General features: G+C 50.7%; 1 protein-coding gene across 9 annotated transcripts in view; it reads left to right on the top strand.

The window, feature by feature from the left end:
• LOC114843946 (receptor-type tyrosine-protein phosphatase mu-like) overlaps positions 1-18,167 on the top strand; it is a 101,918-nt gene extending 83,751 nt beyond the window's left edge. For 7 of the 9 annotated variants that reach the window (XM_055503685.1, XM_029130845.3, XM_029130843.3 and 4 more), the window contains 12 exons: positions 3,687-3,723; positions 8,091-8,188; positions 10,250-10,366; positions 10,877-11,031; positions 11,293-11,428; positions 12,764-12,913; positions 13,235-13,408; positions 13,826-13,957; positions 15,457-15,582; positions 16,307-16,470; positions 16,684-16,819; positions 17,140-18,167. In XM_055503685.1, coding sequence (XP_055359660.1) covers positions 3,687-3,723; positions 8,091-8,188; positions 10,250-10,366; positions 10,877-11,031; positions 11,293-11,428; positions 12,764-12,913; positions 13,235-13,408; positions 13,826-13,957; positions 15,457-15,582; positions 16,307-16,470; positions 16,684-16,819; positions 17,140-17,193 — 1,479 coding nt within the window. In that variant the 3' untranslated portion in view covers positions 17,194-18,167. The remainder of the gene's footprint in view (positions 1-3,686; positions 3,724-8,090; positions 8,189-10,249; positions 10,367-10,876; positions 11,032-11,292; positions 11,429-12,763; positions 12,914-13,234; positions 13,409-13,825; positions 13,958-15,456; positions 15,583-16,306; positions 16,471-16,683; positions 16,820-17,139) is intronic. The other 2 variants (XM_055503686.1, XM_055503687.1) reach the window with 2 other exon arrangements.
• The last annotated feature ends 893 nt before the right edge of the window (positions 18,168-19,060 follow it).

Genomic DNA, 19,060 nt, shown 5'->3' with positions numbered 1-19,060 from the left:
ACATTGCCTTTAAAGCCAACTTTAGAGGGATGCTGTTTCAGTCTATTCTTTGGATATATTAAGAGGAATGAAGATCAGAGGCTGACAGCACTGGGAGAGAGGAAAGGCAAACCAGCACGCGGGGGGAAACTGAGGTTAGAGCGTCGGACTTCGCTTTGAACAGCAGCATGAACACATTTTGAGAAGCGCAAAAATGAGGAGACAAAGGGACGAAGCCTCATGGATGATTAATTAGCGAAGTTATAACGATGGTTAGAACCAAAAGAAAGATGCAAAATGGACAAAGAGCGAGCGGCGCGACGGGCCGAAAATCACACAAACCATGAGAGATGCACATAAAACAAGTCAGAATCATCAGCCGGACTACAATAACGGCTCAGCAGCTCCACTGCTTTATTGAAAGTTTGAGCAGTTCATTCTATCAAGTGAAATTCCACATTTCTGTGATCACGGGTTTGTTTCCTACGCAGTTCATCTGCACGCACTCTCAAAGTCACCGCACTTGTCTCCTTCCAGTGATGATTAGCGTCACGCTAACAAAGTCAAGCTACGCCGCTTCTGCTGCTTCTGCTGGAGAACAATTCATTACTCAGATGACGGCTGAAGGATGATGCACAAACCGGCCGCCGGGCGTTTGAAACTCTGAACAAACAACTAGCGGTGTTGTCGTTTGCCGCGTCAGCATCTCCGCTCGGCCGCCGGTTCCTCTGACCGAACACAAACACACGCTCGGGTTTGAGCTGTTGCTTCCTGCCACAGGAGAACAACGCAGCTCCGCTCGGACATGCTCTCAACTTACTTAACAAAGTGTAACAGTAGGTAAAAGTGATTAAAAAGTGGCGTGAGACATGACTCCAGCTCAAAACACATGTAACTCACTTAGCTCACACAATATAGTGGAGCAGCTCCTGATCTGACCTGATTTGTTGTTAATAGCAGTGTTAGTAGCAGGATGTGACCAATAACAGCAGCTCACTGGCCTCTGGAAGCAGATGCTTCCACTCCGTGTGTAATGGGGCTGCTGAAGCACCTGACTCCCTAAGTGGTTTTCTGCGGAGACGAGAACTCTCCGTCTCCCGTCTCCCCTTCCCCCGACGCTCTAATGTGGTGATTTGTAATCTCTTGTTACGCCTTCGAACATAAATTCATAATACAAGGTGTTCCAAGACAAATGCAGAGGGCTTAAATTATTTACCTTTTCCACTATCCAGTTTATGGCCCATTATGCTGCCAGAGGTGCTCTGCAGAGGAGACTCACAATAGAGAGGGTCCCATTATACGATAAGAATATACGCATATTAAAGAAGGCCCTGATTGAAAAGGATTTGCACTGCTCTGCCAGCTTCATTGGAAAAGTACTTAGGAGAAATGCAGGCAGATGGGTAATGATGTTTTTGCTCTTCAGAAAGCTTTTTAACCCATCTAAGAGCTTGTCCTACCCAATAAACTCCTATGTGTAGAGCGTTTCCCACAGCGTTTGTTATTGTACTCCATTATACCGCCGATTATTTTGAGTCATGTGCGAGTAAGCAGAGCCAGTCGGGTACGTTTGGCTTCCGCACAGCTGATGGAGTATTTTCATAAACATTTAGGAGGGAAGGGTACGTGGTGTAATGGCCTGTGTGTGTGTGTGTGTGTGTGTGTGTGTGTGTGTGTGTGTGTGTGTGTGTGTGTGTGTGTGTGTGTGTGTGTGTGTGTGTGTGTGTGTGTGTGTGTGTGTGTGTGTGTGTGCTAAACTTAAGCAGTTCTTTATTACATCTGCCTGCATGCTCACAAATGAAGCCACTTATGTGTGTAGCCTCCAACCCGGCCCTGAAGAGTTCCTGTTTATTTACTAAGTACAGTAACAAAACACACGCCGTCTATTTCTACTAATGTAACAAGGGCGTGTTTACATTGAACAGGCTCATAATGGATAACTATGAAGAACCTTCAATTTTATACGCTGTGTTTGATATGTTTTGGTCCTGACAAGCCACGCGTAACGGAAAATGGAAAAATAGGGAAAATTAATTAACAAAAGCATCTTCACAATGTGAAGAAAAAAGGAGCAGAGAGTTAAATAGGAAACGCAGAAAATCCCACCTGAGCAGCGCCAGGAGACAAACTGTAGAGGAAGCACTGATGCACTGGTTGCACTGGTCCAGTAGCATGTTCGCTAGAGAGAAGCTGCGCTGTAGCTTCTGAACCAGCAGCGTGCATTCATCCTCCTACTGTTAATTCGGCATCCAGCCCTGCGGCAAAATGAGCAGCGGCAACATGCAAATGCTGTTTAAATGACTGTGTACCTGTGGAACATACACTCCGCTGTCGCACACGAGGCCTGGAGTCAACATGAGGCCTGAGCAGATGTTCCCCGCTTTAATTTTTCCACTCCAGCGATCAGTACCAATCGGAAAACACAGGACAGAATGAAAGCGTGAGAGAAACGTGCATATTTCAACAGGAGTCCGCAGATAAATCACAGCTCGCCTTCAGGCCCTTGTGGTTTCAACTGATACCGTGCTTGTTAAAATTAATACAGTGAATATCAATGACCAGGAAACACTGACAAACAAACTTCTGTCTTTCCCTTGAAGGTCTGGGGCCTCTGGGCGCTAATCTGGCCTCAGCCTTTTTTTTTAACACAAGCATGTTAAATGATGTTACAGTTTCAATGCTGGAAACAATCGGCAGTGAACATAATAAAGACGCACTTACCTTAATGCATTAGACAAAGCATGAAGACGTAACATGTAGAGTAACTGGTTGCAAACGCCGGCCATGAATTGATTTTCAGGCTGAAAATGTAAAAACGAGCCCTCGGGCGAAACACCAGGCTCCATATATTAGACTTGGAGAAGAAGTGATTGTTGTAATAGGCAACAAAGAGCAGAATGCACCTTAAAGGAGCTCTCCATGTGCTCCACTCACCTGACAGCCACCGCCCGGGCCTTCCTTCGGTTCTGCCTCTCTAATCCGCCGACGTACCGGGCCCACACTCTACTCGACAGAACCTACATGAAAGCACAAACAAACCTCCCCCTCAGCCCAGAGATAAAGAAGTCATTAAAAATGGAGGACGGCTGAAGAGCTGAAGGAGCTCCCGTCGACGGGAGAGAGTGCGCCTTCGCTGGAGCAGCGTTAATCACAGCCCGAGTTAAATTGAATATGAGTGAGATAAGCTGAGCAGCAGGAGTGGGGTGGGGGGGGCGCAATCAAGAGGAGGCCGGGCCGGGGAAGAGCCGTTAAGTCCTAATGTTTTGTTTCCTGCCTCGTATCTCCAGAGAGGAGACGAGGAATTGGACACATAAAACTTGAAGGGATTAGACTAATCTGGGAGACTAGGGGCCTTTTGTGGAGATCAGCGCCGCCGCTCGTATCTGTGGGATTATCGACGCGCCGCTTGGAGGTGCTCTGCATGCAGGCGGTTGATGGAGAGCGTTCACGGCGATCTGTCGCCAGGTCCGACCCGGAACCCCCCCCCCCCCCCCCCCCCCCCCCCCCCCCCCCCCCCCAACAACCCCCCTCCCCAGTTAACGACGCCGACCAGTCCTGCACAAATTAGCCACACGGTTCCTCCTCAGCGCCACATCTGCCGGAGGCGAGGTCTCGCCGCCGCCTCCACTGATTCGCTGTGTGATGCAGACTTGAGGTGGGTCGTTCAGGCGGAACAGGAAGTGACTCTCGTCCCCTTCTCTCTGCAGGGCTACCACAGGCCGAACCACTACATCGCCACGCAAGGTAAGGAGGAAAGTTTTCTAAAAATTGCGATTCACTCCGGGTCGGAACGTGGGCGGCGGAACTCTGAGGCCGGCTGCGTGTTTGTTTGAGGACGGATGCGTGCATGTGTTCATGAATATCTCTGTGAACAGCTCCATCTTTGTTTACATACGCTCCGGCAAACTCCTCTTTGATGCTCAGTGGAGGGTGCGTTGAGGGAATCTGGTGGCTCGCCCCCCCTCCGTCAGCGGCGCGGGAGCGATTAATCAGGCAGTCTGGGAGGAAGCTGTATAAATAAATGGATTAGCTGACATGTACAGGAACATTTTGTCGCCGTGTTAATCTGGCCGGCAGATTTGCAGTCGAGGAGCACTTACCGTGACCTCGAGGTTAAGTCTGATTGATGGTTAATTGTTATGAATTTTTGCGTGGAGAGCTTCCCTCCCACGCGGGGGCCGCGTGCGATGGGATGTTTGCACTCGCGTCAGTGGAGGAAAAAAAAAACAAAAATTAAAAAAAACAAAAAAGCAAAGAGGCGTTTTTGCGAAGAGGCCTTAATGGATTCACAATCTGCTTTGGCGGAGCTGGGAGTTGCATAATTACCTGTTTATTAGTGCATCGCCTCTCTTCCTCAGTGTCTCAATTAAAACAAGCCTGTGTTTGCTCTTACTGGGGACGCCGGCGGCATACCAAGCAGGCCCGGCGCCGGATGACCACCGGGTCGGACCCTCCAGACGGACCCGTCTGTGGAGCGCTGCCTCCCGCGAGGCTCACGAGCGCCAGGGAGGGATTTCAGCTGGATTATTAGGACTTCTCTAATTGTCCTGTAGTCATTAACATCAGTCCATATTTCATTTAAAATATGCATACGGAGATCAGAGATATTGCGAACAGAAGCCCTCTCTAAGATGAAACGCTTGAGAAGCTAAACGTGTTTCCATTCAAGATAATTAGCCCCTGTTTTCTCATTGAGTCCGCATAATAAGTCCTCGTCTCCCATCCACCGCATCACAGGCGCGACGGGGCTCGTGTGTTTGTGTTTGTGTGGAAACATCTGTATTCTCCGGGAGAGCGGGGCCCTTTTATAATTCATCATGGGCTCCGGCAGACTGACAGGAAGGAAGGCTCAGGCTGCTGACACGGAGGCAAAGAGCAGCCAGAGATGATAGGGGAGCCAGACGCAGGCCTGTCTCCCTCCGTCAGACAAACTGCACACTGTAGCACCTGAACAGAGCGCCGGCGCCGGCGCTAGCTGGAAACCCGCGGGTAGTCTCTCCTCTCCCGCAGTAAAGTTTCTCACTGAGTGACACTTTCACTCAGGTCCACTGGGACCGGCGGTGGGACTCGCAATAGTGCTGGCTAAGCTAAAAATTCTTTGTCATAAATTGGTTGTGGAGGTGGATGAGGGTGCGCTTAATATGGCAGGCGTGTGGGATAACGCTATGCCCTGTCTCTTACGCTATAAACTACAATGACGCTCGTTAGTTTGGGTTTTATTGACGAGTCCCTTTGCTCCGTCAAGGTGACGGCGGCAGGTGGAACAGCTGTCACTCCATAAAAGCCTCATCACCCGTCTCGGCGGCTCATTATGTAGGTCGTCCGCTCTCATCCAGCTTCCGGTCGGGCCCGTGTGCTCGGCAGCGCGGCCTCCCTCCCGGTGCCTCGCTGCTCCTCCGTCCGGCACGTTGTTTAAACACCACTCAGCCGCTGGCTGCTGCACGCTGTATATTACACTGAAGCCGGGGCGCAGGCGGCTCCGACAGGGGATGTGGGCAAATAATTATGACGCGGAGGAGGGTTCGGTTTCACCGAGCCCCCCCCCCCCTCCGGTCGCCTCCGCTCTCTCACGAGCGCCGAATGTCACCGGCAGTGCCAGGGTTTGATTATTTACAGGTTAGCGCCTCAAAGCCCACCGGGCCGAGAGGAGGAAGAGGCAAAATCAACGGTAGGTGAGTGTCTGCCGCATGTGATATTAATGGGCAGGAGAGGAGAGGGGAGCGCGGCGTGCATGTGCGCGGGCGTGCACGTGGACGAGGGGCTTTCTACAGCTGTCACGCTCGTCCCAAAAAGCTGCGTGAGGCCTCTGACAGCTGGGAGCGGCTACTGGTTTGACTGGTTTTATGAAGTGGCTCCTCCGAACGTCTGGGACGAGGCTGCGAAACGCTAGTCTCTCCTCGTGGCTCCTGGTGCGAGCCTCCTAGCTTCTCCCATGTAATTCAGGTCAAGCGGTTTGGTCGTCTTTAAAGGCCTGTTTTTCCCATAAGCAGCGACGATGCAGCACTACTTACTTAGTGAAGTGCTAAAAAAGCAAACGGGAGGCGTGGAACTGTCAGCAGAGAGTTCGACTCCGCACCGCTTTCACGTGGACCTGTGGAACCCTTTGCGTTCGAGATGCCGCCGCTCTCGTCCACCTTTTCGCCGCGACGCCTTTGGAGTGTCGTCAAGTTCGCCGCCGTCCAGCCTGTTCTCCGTCTCTTCATGCATATGGAAACGTAAATTGGCCCGAGCTTGGCAGGACTCTCCCATCGGATGATTTACCATATACTGCCAAGTGTTATTGTGTTAGTGAAGTCCTACACACCAGCTGTCCTGCTTCTTCGTCTTCCTCTCCCAAACTTCTCAGCAGCCTGTATCCTCCCTCGGGGACAAGTGTAGGAGGTAGAAGAGTGGGTGGTTCAATCAGGTTGGGTAGTTATTGGAGAGAATGGAAGTGACTGGAATTGGAGATTGAGATCGTACGGTTGAAACCAAGACGGAGCAGAGGAATACAAATGAAATATACCGAGGAGCTCGGCGCCAGATTCGTAGAGATCCAATTGGGATGAAAAGAAGACGTTTGTTTCCACAACCGTTTTACTCCGTCGAGTGTTCTTGTTTTCCTGAACGAGCCGTGGAGAAGTAGCAGCAGAGACGATGCTTCTTTTTTACTTCTTTACCAGTAAAGCTTGGATTCAAACAGCTTTAATAGTTGAATTCAGGGCTGTAACGCCAAGAGCAGTGAATTCACTCCAAACGGTCGAGGAACATGGCCGCCCCTCAGTCACTCTAGGGTTTTGTTATAAATTATCATTAAAAAAATGCTAAAAAAATGTTTTGAATCCTGGTTGGACTCCAGACGTCGCCGTCGTCTTCTCCAGATGTTCCCTGTTTTTTTAAACATGGGCCTGGTCTGTGAGTGACACGCTGCGGTGCAAAACAAAAGCTACTATTAAAAGTGAGGTGGCCTGTGACCTGAAATTAAAAACGCTAATGCGGCGCCTTCGCCTGTGTCTCTGTGTGTGTCTGCATAATTTGTCTTGTCTCCAGGTAATTTGGGCCAACGCAGGAGAATGCTCAACTGCGTAGATTTGCATTCACTAATTAATTTGTCAGGAGGATTTTTTTTTCCAGTTGGTGCTTGATTAAAACTAATATTAATAATTTTAATTAACCAGAATAATAATTACATTCCTATCAATCCACAATTATTGCTGGGTGAGGTAAGTGTTGGAGGCATGGAGGGCTCTCTGCTCACTCATTTCCCGGTTCAGCAGACGCGCCGGGGTCCGGTCCGGTGGAAAGGTTGCTGTAGAGCAGATGTGGTGTGGTGGTAATTGCTCTGAGCTTTGCCTCGCTCACATCCAGACAGAGTCGCAGGCCTGTTGTTTGTGCTCTCTTGTTTTTAAGCCCTCTGCTGTGGAGCAAGCGCTTCGTGATGAATCTGTTGCAGACGCTCCGTACATAAATGTGACTTGACGTGTTTTTCGAGGCTCGATCGGAAGAGTGGAAGTGGAGGGAAACGCTGTGTGAACCGCGTCGTGGCTGCAGGACTGGAACACCTCCAGATCCCCCGTGTGTGTGGGGGGGGAGCTTCACTTGCAGGATCTGATGATACAAAACACTTTACTGTGTGTCTCCATGTGCAATGTAGCAAAGTAACAACTACGTGCAGCCTGTACATTTAAAAAGCTAGAGGTCAGTGACAATGAGTGAAGATTAAGTCTATTAGTGCAGTTGGGATTAAGATTTGATTTGGTCTGGAGGCTTCCTTAATGCAAACCGCAGAAATGCTGCAGCTTATATTTCATAATTGTTCAGGTCTTGAATAATTCCACTGTGTGATATGTGACTTACAATCGTCTATTTTAGAGAAGACGCCTCACTGCCTTCAGAGCTGCAACCAGGAATTGGAATAAATCCTGAAAGCTTTATGTCCAAATCCATTATCAGTGACTTTAAAAGTCTGCTGGTTATCATTTACGTGGGCCAGTAAATGGGAAGGTGAGCGTGTGGCGAATCCACTTAGATTCTGAATGATTATCACATTCATCAACGCAGGTGAATATGATTCTGTGTGATTTGAAGTTTAAGCTTTCTTAGTAAATTTATGCCCTGTCTATGTCTTCAAGGCCCCATGCAGGAGACGGTCTTCGACTTCTGGAGGATGGTGTGGCAGGAGAACACGGCCGCTATCGTCATGGTGACCAACCTGGTGGAAGTGGGCAGGGTGGGTAGCACTCATTCGCTCTAACTGCCCCCCACCCCTCCCCCCTCAGGGAGTCTCTCCCTTCCTCGCCTTTGAACGGGAGCGCCCAGATGTTTGTGTGCGCGCGCTGCGACTTTGTCGAGCCACCGGTGCCGCCAGCTCCTTCTCCATCTATCTGATCAGTGGGAAGTGGGAAGAGGCTGATTGATGGCCTTCATTACCGCAGAGGCAGCCGGGCGACTGACGACTGTTTCATGCGAGCGGCTGTCTAACAGCAGATTACAGCCTGCTGCAGCCGCTCCTCCCGGGCTCCTCCGAGCAGAAACACCTCCCAATGTGGTCCTCACTGGACAAAGGGGGGCGTTATTGAGTGGTGGGGACGCTTCATAATGTTGAGACTAATGGTGGAGCCGACAGCGGGGGGGGGTCAGATCCTCACTTCAGTCCTTATTTGTTCCACTTAACTTCCTCCTGGTTAGGTTATACTGTAATCAAGGGAAGATGAAATGTTTTGGCGGCCAAGGGACCAAACACAGTGGCACCAAAAACCACTCAGACACAGATGCACCCTGATTTTGCTGACGTGCATTTTTGGTGGAGCTCAGATGTAGCTGGGATGATAATGATTCATGGGATCTCTCTGGGTACCTCATTAGGCCGCCTCTCTGCCGTAGGTGAGCTCCAGCCGCCCCGCCCCACACCTTCTCCACACCTGCTTAGCCGCGGCGCCGTCCTCGGCGGGCCCCGGCCCCCAACCCGTCTGTTGTATGGTCCTCGTCCAATGGCGGCGGCTCCACAGAGGCCCCCGTAAAAACCACTCCACCGCATCACAGCGGGCCATCTGCTCGGCACCGTCGCTGATGAACTCGGGGAGATGCTGGCACGCACACAGACGAGCGTGCACGGAGGGGCGTGCACGGAGGGGCGTGCACAGACTCCGCGGGGGGGTTGGTGGCGCTCGGCACACTTTGATGTAGGAGAGGTTTGGGGAGGAAGGTGGCGGCTTTCTCACCCTGCACTTAATCGATGCGGGCGAACGAGGGCTCCGTACGCACACACTCGCGGACGCCCGCGCTGAAGAACATCTGCGTCTATGCTGGCGTAATTCCGCCCAAAGGCTAATTCCCCCGCAAAGCAGGCGCCTGATTCGGAGCGATCTAATAAGGTAATGGCTCCTGCCTAATTCAATCTGGCTGGAAGCGGACGGTGAATTTGTGATTGTCATCTGGGATTAGTCATCGGGGGTGCGAGGGAGAGGGAGCAGAAAGTCGGTGTCACTCCGCGGAGCAAAATCTCATTTCATTCCTAATCAGCGCACAGACTCCAGAAATGAAAACTGAATCGAGTCGTGGCGGAGTCGCGTTTATCCCTCGTCAGAAATGATCATTGTCTGATATACCTCCACGATCTCAATCTCCATTAGCAGCGTTACTCCCTCAGTATCAACTGTTTAATTGAACTGGGGGGAGGGGGGGGACTCTTATGATGCCTAATACAAGTAATATTTCCAGTGGGGTGTTTTGGATTTCTGTAGGGAAATCTGTTTTAAACAGCTGAGGGTTTATTATTTCAGACTATTATTGGATTGTCATTACACTGTATCTCCCTCATCCAATTGTGCAGGGTGTTTTTTCAAGTTTTGTCCTATTTCTCTGCTCTGGTAGTCAAAAGCTTAAGGAGGAGCGGTCGCGCCGCCTTCCCTCCCGCTCCCGCGCCACCTGCTGCGCTCCGGCGTCCTGTAAAGTCTACCTTTACACCCATTTTCACATTATCGACGTGAGAATGAAAAAGCAATAACGTGAGAATGAGCTCTCCATCGATACACAAGATTCCCATTTACACGAAATCCTTGACCAGAGGCTGAAACTAATACCAAGTAAATCTCATTTTGGCTCGAAAAAAGGCCTCAGACGCTGAAATATCAGGTGGCAAATAGGAGGTAATGTTATGTGACAATTACCTTTATTGCAAATAAAATGACGGCCTGGCAACTTACAGGCATTAAAATAGTGCGTGTGCGGCGGCGCGAGGCCGTTTGGATGGGAACGCGCTGCTGATGGCTGTGAAACCTCTGTCCCTCAGGTGAAGTGCTGCAAGTACTGGCCCGACGACACCGAGATCTACAGGGACATCAAGGTGACGCTGATAGAGACGGAGCTGCTGTCAGAGTACGTCATCAGGACCTTCGCGGTGGAGAAGGTACGCGACGCGCTCGTTTTAGAGCGGCCGGTTTTGAATTCCAACCTCAGCAACGGCGCAGGAATGGAGACGAACCGCGCGGGGAGTGCGTTCCTTTGTTCCCGGCCGCTCCCGAGGCTCCGGCCGAGGAGGAACAGTTGGCTGACACCATCACGCGAACGTCTCTCCTCCCGGAGCCGCGCGCGAGCCGCTCCAACCATTTGGTTACAGTTAGTAATTTAGTTTAACACATTAGAGGTGTTAGAGTGTGACTCATGAAACAAACAAACACGTCCAACGGATCTCAACTCTCCGAAACTGCAAAGATGAGGCCTATAGTTCGCGTTTTTCTATAATAAATGTGAGTGTAATCCAGTGTCTGAGGGAGAATGGTATTTAAACCTAAACGGGTGCAGCGTTTGCTGCATAATGGAAGCGAGCCCTCCTTGGCTCTGCCTCCACCTTCATAAAGGCCCGGTTCTCCTCTCCTCTCCGGGCTCGGCGGGTCTAACGCATGACTCTGTTCCTCAGAGAGGGGCTCATGAGATCCGGGAGATCCGGCAGTTCCACTTCACGGGCTGGCCGGACCACGGCGTGCCCTACCACGCCACCGGCCTGCTGGGCTTCATCAGGAGGGTCAAGTCCAAGACCCTGACCAACGCCGGGCCCATGGTGGTCCACTGCAGGTTGGTTAATGTGTTCTCGGTTCTGGGGGGGTTTATTTACTCAGCAGATTGAAAGCCAGCAGTGCTCTGCTTCCTGAAGAGCATTTCACAGGAATCACTGTTTCAGAACAAACTATTTCTTGGTGTGGGAGTTTTGGAGTCAATATTCGACCGAGTAGAAGTGTTAGATAAAATGTTTTAAATACGATAAATACTTTATCAAAACCCAACTTCAGCCGTTTTGCTGAATAAACCCTGAAGTTTGTGTCCGACCCAACGCAGCGCCGGCGCCGGGAGGACGGGCTGCTTCATCGTCATCGACATCATGCTGGACATGGCGGAGCGGGAGGGAGTGGTGGACATCTACAACTGTGTGAGGGAGCTGCGGTCCCGGAGGGTCAACATGGTCCAGACGGAGGTAATGTTAGTGTGAAGACAGTCTGATCCTTCTTTATTTTTAAATGATAAAGAACGATTACCCAGATAACACATGCATCTTTATTTCATTCATATTTTATTATCATTTCGTGCAGAAGACGTTTAATGATGTGGATGCTAACTGTTACCCAGAATGCTAAGCAGGCATCCCATAATAAAGGGTTTAGAGGCTTGTAACTGGGAACATTTAGCTTATATTGATATCTGAAAACATCCCTGGCTCATCCTGCAGCTTTACGCCAGTGGACTAGAAAAGGACTTTGTGCTTTCCTGAACGCCGGCCATCTGGAGGCGTCCGCAGTCTCGCTGAATGCATCATTTCACCGTAATTCCCTTTAAATCACAAGCGTCATTGGACTTAATGGGCAAATGTTTCATCGTTGACGTCCGAATTGGGATTTGAGTAACTGGAGACCGAATGCTGTTCACCCTGAGTCACTCTCCTTCAAGTTCAGTGACCTTCAAAGCGCGCGTGCGCCTGCGTTCTCCCTCGCAGGTGTTCCGGCTCGGCGCCGCTGCCTCGGGGCAAGGCACCGGTCCGGCGCCGCGGTTCAAATCTGGTCGCAGGCGTGGAGAGACCTCGTCGCCGGTGCGGTCGGGCTCAGGCTCAGTTAATCTGTGGATTCTGCGGCCGCCGACCCGGTCCGAGCCCGTCCAACGTTCTGCTCCAGACCCGGCGAGCGGCACGTGTTTGGCATCTGTAAATCGGTGACCTCTCTGCACGTGTGCAGATTTTGGTCCGAAGTGACAAGGAAGTGTCAGCTGAAAATGTCACTTCAGAAGAGATTTCCGTCAAGCCTGCAGCTGTCAGCGCGTCGACTGCTTGACTGCCTGATGCCAGCAGCACAAACACGTGGCGCCGTTCCTCGTTTCCGCCGCTTGGTTTTGTTAAGACATCGGCCTCGTTCCCGCTTTGACCGTGACGATAGTGTTGAGGAGATCTCAAAGTCTGACGAGGTCAAGGCGTTTAAGACAATACTGTTTTTCAACTAGAGTTGGTGCTGTTGAAATTGAAGTTTTCGAACACTATTAAACCAGCCGTGCACCAAAAATAATGCAAAAATATTTAGTGTAACCTTTGAACACAATGACAAATATTAGTCGCACAAACTGCCTCGGGGTGAGGAAGAATAATCAGGGGAAGGTCGCGGAAAGGTCACGGATTCCTCTGAGCCAAACACGGAAACACTCGTCGAGTATTTTGTGGCGCCGCTGCTCGTGGAAGTAAAAATGTGTTCGCTGCCCGCGTTTTCCCACCGCCTCGCGTTTCCCCGGAGGTCCGACGGATTCGCAATGAGGATGCTGTTTGTTGCAGGAGCAGTACGTCTTTATCCACGACGCCATCCTGGAGGCCTGTCTCTGCGGCGACACCACCATCCCCGCCGGCCAGCTCCGCTCCGTCTACTACGACATGAACCGCCTGGACCCGCAGACCAACTCCAGCCCCATCAAGGAGGAGTTCAGGGTAAGGCGTGCGATACCCGGCGCCGCGTGGGGCCACTTCCTGCCGCTAGGACTTGATGAATGGCGCCGCCCCCCCTGCAGGCCAATCACCGCCATGTGACTTTAATTTGTAGTATCGGCACCCCTCCTTGGACCCATCAGCGCTGTGTGACGCGCACCGTCCCCTTAAGCTTCATCACAGTCACATCAGGGGAGTCGGAGCCATCGCTAATGTCACTGATTAAAGAATTGCGTTGTTAATTACCATATCGGGGGATAATTAGCGCGCTCCACACCCCGATGCCCCCCTCCCCGCGTGTAACCGCGCCTCCGTCCCCGGCAGACGCTGAACATGGTGACGCCCACGCTGCGGGTGGAGGACTGCAGCATCGCGCTGCTGCCCAGGAACCACGAGAAGAACCGCTGCATGGACGTGCTGCCGCCGGACCGCTGCCTGCCCTTCCTCATCACCATCGACGGGGAGAGCTCCAATTACATCAACGCGGCGCTCATGGATGTAAGTGTCCCGGTGCCGCCGGAGGAGGATGCAGCTCAGATTAATGCTACCGTTGACGAAACTCCTGCCAGTAGCGCTGTAGTGGTGCATCATGGTTTCAGGGAGGCATGTGTCACCTGTGTGTGCAGCTCCACTTCCAAAGCCCAAATTACCTGAAACACACCACGTACTTGTATTCAGTAATAGACTGTTGAGCTCTTTGTGGATATGAGATCCTGTCATAGGAGCCAGAGCCCGCATTAAAAGTGCAGCATCTTAATAGAATCTTCCTTGACACGAAATCTCCATTAGAAAACAACGGGTCAGAACGGGAGGATGTGAATAGATTCATTTTTGCTCAGCTTAAACGGTGCATAATATGCATGAGGCGCCGGCGCTGACAGGATTGTAATCTGTGCCTGTGTTCCCGCCTGCCAGAGCTACAAGCAGCCGTCTGCATTCATAGTGACCCAGCACCCGCTGCCCAACACCGTCAAGGACTTCTGGAGACTGGTGCTGGACTACCACTGCACCTCCATCGTGATGCTCAACGACGTGGACCCGGCCCAGGTAAACCCGACCTGATACGTGCACGCGCGCACGCACACACACACACACACACACACACACACACACACACACACAGCAAATAGACAGGAAGCGGCAGCCGGCTCCTTTCATCAAGTCTGTTTCTAATAAAGTCGCGCTGAAGGACAGCGTGGGAATTGGATTCAGAGTCGGGTTTCGCTTTTTGTTGTCTCCGAGCGTGAAGCCGGAGCAAAAACAGGGATCTAGCTGCATAGCAAACAAATATATAGGTGTATACGGAGTATGTTTGAAACCGGTGCTGCAGAGTGGAAGAGGACTTGCCATGAAAGCCCTGGTAGATGGAGAGACAGGTCTGTGGAAGAGACTCTCCAGATTTCTCAGCCCGAGGCTCTGTCATAACACCCGGGGATCAAAGCCTGAAGCCAGGCTGCTCTCCCCATCCAAATCCCCTCTCCCATGGTGACTGATTGACTGGCTGACTGGGTAGAGAGAAAGGGCCTTTCATTCAATATTCTCACTGTAGCCAGCCACGGAACAGCACAGGTGGGACGGGAGGAGGGGAGCGGGCTGCGGATGCAGGCGAGGGAGCTGCCGCTGCCGCTGCACTTTCGTCTCCATCAGCATCTTTGTTTTTGCATCTGTTGAATTTGTCAAGTTTTGACAGGCTCTCAAAGGAAGCTAGAAAGCGGTGCTTTAGCTGCCACACGCGCGCTATATGTGTTTGTACTTTATTTTTCCTGTGCCGGAGAAGGAGCGCAAGGATAGATTTGTGTGTGTGTGTGTGTGTGTGTGTGTGTGTGTGTGTGTGTGTGTGTGTGTGTGTGTGTGTGTGTGTGTGTGTGTGTGTGTGTGTGTGTGTGTGTGTGTGTGTGTGTGTGTGTGTGTGTGTGTGTGTGTGTGTGTGTGTGTGTGTGTGTGTGTGTGTTCCGGCCTGCTATTTGCATTCATCTCAGGTAGCCTGTCTTTGCCTTGTTTGTTCGTGGCTGTGTGACGTTGGCCAAGTGTGTGTTTGTGTGTGGATCGTGTCCATCTGTGTGCGCTGTGTGTGATTTAGTGCGCTGAGGCTCCGCAGGTGCGTGTTCTTAACTGGGCTTTCTCTCCTGAGGAGCGGAAATAGGGGAGATTTTGCAGCTTTTATGAGGCCGACCAGGGCTTTAGATCTGGGGCTGTACTTTCCAGGACTGTCAGTAACTCTTCCTATCAATGATTCATTCTTAATTCCTTTATTCGCCGTTTTCTCTGCTCGTAATGGATGACAGAACGAAATGTCTGTTGGATTAGTTGAATCAAAGCTCAGATGACGTCCTCAGCTCCTAAGTGTGAACAGTTGAACCCTTTTTAGTTTGGCTTCTGAAACTAATGGACCATCGCCCGTGTTCTTTGTTTTTTTTTCTGTGTGTGTGTGTGTGTGTGTGTGTGTGTGTGTGTGTGTGTGTGTGTGTGTGTGTGTGTGTGTGTGTGTGTGTGTGTGTGTGTGTGTGTGTGTGTGTGTGTGTGTGTACCTGCCTCCTTTTGTTTAGCTGTGTCCACAGTACTGGCCGGAGAACGGCGTCCACCGCCACGGCCCCATCCAGGTGGAGTTCGTCTCCGCCGACTTGGAGGAGGACATCATTAGCCGGATATTCCGAATCTACAACGCGGCGCGGGTACGTGTGTGACTGTGTGTAACCCGTGATCGTCCATTAGACAACTTGTGAAAATGCTCACGTGCCGTTATGGTCGGGCCGGACCCGCCGAGCTCCCCGTCAATCAACACCTGTGGGGCAGAACGCGCGGCTGTCGGAGGGCGTTTCACCCTAAATTACAAGGGGTTTCTACGGTCACCGTGAGGAAGCAGGAAACCTGCAGCTGCCGACGGTGGAAGATGTTGATTATCTAAAAGGAAGTAGCAACAATAATGTGACTCGTCCACTTCATGATTTGGGTGACTTGAGCCTTTAACGGCTGCTGGACGTCGCTGTGGAGCAGAAAGGGCGTGCAGTCGCCTGCATAAGCTCCTTACGCCGGCCGTCTGCCCACAGCCACTCACTCGTCACGGTTATATTTGGAGACTTCAGCAGCACGAATACAGTCTAATCATACATGATCACTGACAACTGCTATTGATTTCTATGTCTGAGTGTGATTCAGACGCTCTGTATCTTAAGTATCTGTCTCCAGACGCGACTGTGCTCATCCATCAGCCCTCTATCTGCTCCTTGATCTCTCCCACTGTCTCCCGTGTCCTGATCCATCTCCTGTCCTACTTGTCGTGGTGGAGGCTTACAGCCCAGCGCCGCATCCGTACAGTCTAATGCATCTACGCGCAGACGCGCTTAATGCCCACTGTGCGTATTAACCTGGGGCATCCCGCGTGTGCTTCGCCTGCAGCCCCAGGACGGCTACCGGATGGTGCAGCAGTTCCAGTTCCTGGGGTGGCCCATGTACCGGGACACGCCCATGTCCAAGCGCTCCTTCCTCAAGCTGATCCGACAGGTGGACAAGTGGCAGGAGGAGTACGACGGCGGCGAGGGACGCACCGTGGTCCACTGCTTGTAAGTCAGCGAGGGAGGCTGGGATTAAGAAGGAAACATCTCCACCTAGTGGCCGAGGGCCTTTACTGCAGCAAAGCCTCCGGTCCGGAATCTGTTTGTATTAAATGCATGGACCGGCACAGGCCCACAGAGTTAGGATGAATGTGAAGATGCACAAAACTGTTAAAAGAGGTTTCAAAACATAAATGTTCCACACCTCCTCTGCGCCTGCAGGAACGGAGGCGGCCGCAGCGGGACGTTTTGTGCCATCAGCATCGTGTGCGAGATGCTGCAGCACCAGCGCTCGGTGGATGTGTTCCACGCCGTGAAAACGCTGAGGAACAACAAACCCAACATGGTGGACCTGCTGGTGAGGGAAACCAGGCAGTTTTTTGTTCCACGCCGACGTTCGCATTAAGTCACTTGACAGATGCTTTTATACGGATGAGGTCCAAAACCGAGTCAAAACAAAGTGCTCTGAAATGAAATGTTTCTTTGTGGTTTTAAGTGCACGCTGTTCTCCGTCTCAGAGCGTTTCAGCTCAGCCTGTGTCCAAAATAAACGTGTATAATCTAATTACACACAGGAGCGCGGGGGGGTGGACGGGGTGAGGGAGGGGAGGTAAATGGGGCGACTGCTTCCTGTTTCCCACCTCATCTTCACTGTTCCCTCTGCTCCCTTGTCTCCTAGGACCAGTACAAGTTTTGCTACGAAGTGGCGCAGGAGTACTTGAACTCTGGCTAACTGGGAACCAGTGGGCCCAGCAGAGACCGAGCGCTGGGGACACTGCAGCTCACGTGTGTGCGCTGTGCGACGTTGTGCGCGCCGCCGAGGGCGAGGTGCGCGCGCACGAAACCCATACACGCAGCTCCCCTGAGTTCTACAGTGTTCCATGTTGTCGGTGCCGGCGGAGGAAGGCGGCAGGAGCACAACGAGCGGATCTGCTGCTCGGCGAGTCGCCTCCTCTCCGGACCCCCTCTTTTCTGTGTCACTCCCTCGGCCGCCTGTAGTTCCCGTGGTTTGTTGCCTTGATCCTCATCGGACGACGAGCATTAAATACTCTGTGGAATGCGATGCGCTGTACATAATGTAATGTGTTAATTTTATTCTGATTTTTTTTTTTTTTTTTTTTTTTGCTAACTCTTTATTAAAAGTCATTCAATGGAGGAGCTCGAAGCTAAATGTTGCTAAATGTCCTGTAAAGGCTATTGCTTCACACTTGGGGACGACTGGCTCCGTCTACATCTGCTTACCTTTTTTCCTGTACAGGGATCCAAAGCTTTATTTGCACTTCCATTGAATTCTTGTTGTGCATATTGTACATATTTCTGTAGATTATTTATTCACAGTATGTACTTTTTAGTGACTCCCAGTAAGTGACAATCATATGTTCTATAGGTTTGGTTTATTGACTGTATTGTGTGCTTTTTTTGGCCATCTGCTATGACAGATAAATTCAGTTGTAAAGACAAATATTATATGAACGTATCTACAATATAAACGTTGATTACGTGCATAGGCTGCCTCTTTTCTGAGTGGGGACTTGAAACGTGGCCTTGTGGCGCCACCTGCTGGTTGGACCAGGTATAACAAGCTCACTCCCGCCTGTTATTCGTTTGTGTTTAGCTGCACAGTTTTACAATGATATTTTTTTCGAAGCATAATTGTTGAATGAATTTGAAAGAATAAACTTCGGACCCCGACTGGATGATAACTCACACTCTGCTCGTTTGTCTGAGAGGCATTTTAAGTACTAATTAATTAATTCGCTCAGTTTCATCTTTCAGAAAAATTGGATTGAGAGTCATTTGATAATTGGTTTATTCATGTGGTTATTTGCTGGATGTCCTATAAAGATACATACATTCTGTACTAGTTGCAAAGATTCTACTATATTGAAACACAATATAGAATAAATTATTATATTAATAATAGCTTTTAAAGCCTCTGTAGCAAACCTTAATTGATTTGGGTTTTGCTCCCCCTGCTGGTGACCCTGAGTATTTTCCTGACCTACCGCCTCATAATTCTGTCACGTGAGACCCAGAGGGAATTAAACACACAGCCTGTGTCTGTTCAGGTGGACTCTCACACTGGAGTCCAGCATTTCCCTTCCTGCCCTAGAACTCGCTGCCCAGCCTCCTTCTCCAACATCATGTGAGCTGGAATGGATTATTACTATTATGTTACTGTATGTAATTACTACATCTACAGGTTTGAACGCTCTGGCTGTTATTTATGAGTTGGTGGGTGAAAACTGACAATATTCAAACAGCTGTTGCTTTATTATTTACAAAGCAAATGATAACTAACATTATTTATCTCTCTTATGTTTATAGCAGTTATTATTTCCTTTCATTTTATTGGTCGTTGAACCAGATGCCGCAGTGACCCACTGCAGTAACAAACGCGAGGACAGAGGTCAGTGAGACGGTGTTTAGAGGTTGTAACCTCCAGTTTGAATCTGTCCCTGTGTCACATACTGAGAGACCGATCCGGTACCAGAACCGCGGTTACTAACTCCCTGCACGTGTGCCCCTTCTCGTCTCTGCAGGCTGAATCAGCGCCGTCCTGACTTCCTGTTGGACAGGAGGAAGACTCTTTGGCCCGT

This window comes from Betta splendens, chromosome 17 (assembly GCF_900634795.4).
Source record: "Betta splendens chromosome 17, fBetSpl5.4, whole genome shotgun sequence".
Lineage (NCBI taxonomy): Eukaryota > Metazoa > Chordata > Actinopteri > Anabantiformes > Osphronemidae > Betta > Betta splendens.
The sequence above is the reverse complement of the archived record's forward strand: the minus strand, read 5'-3'. Positions and strand labels throughout refer to the sequence as shown.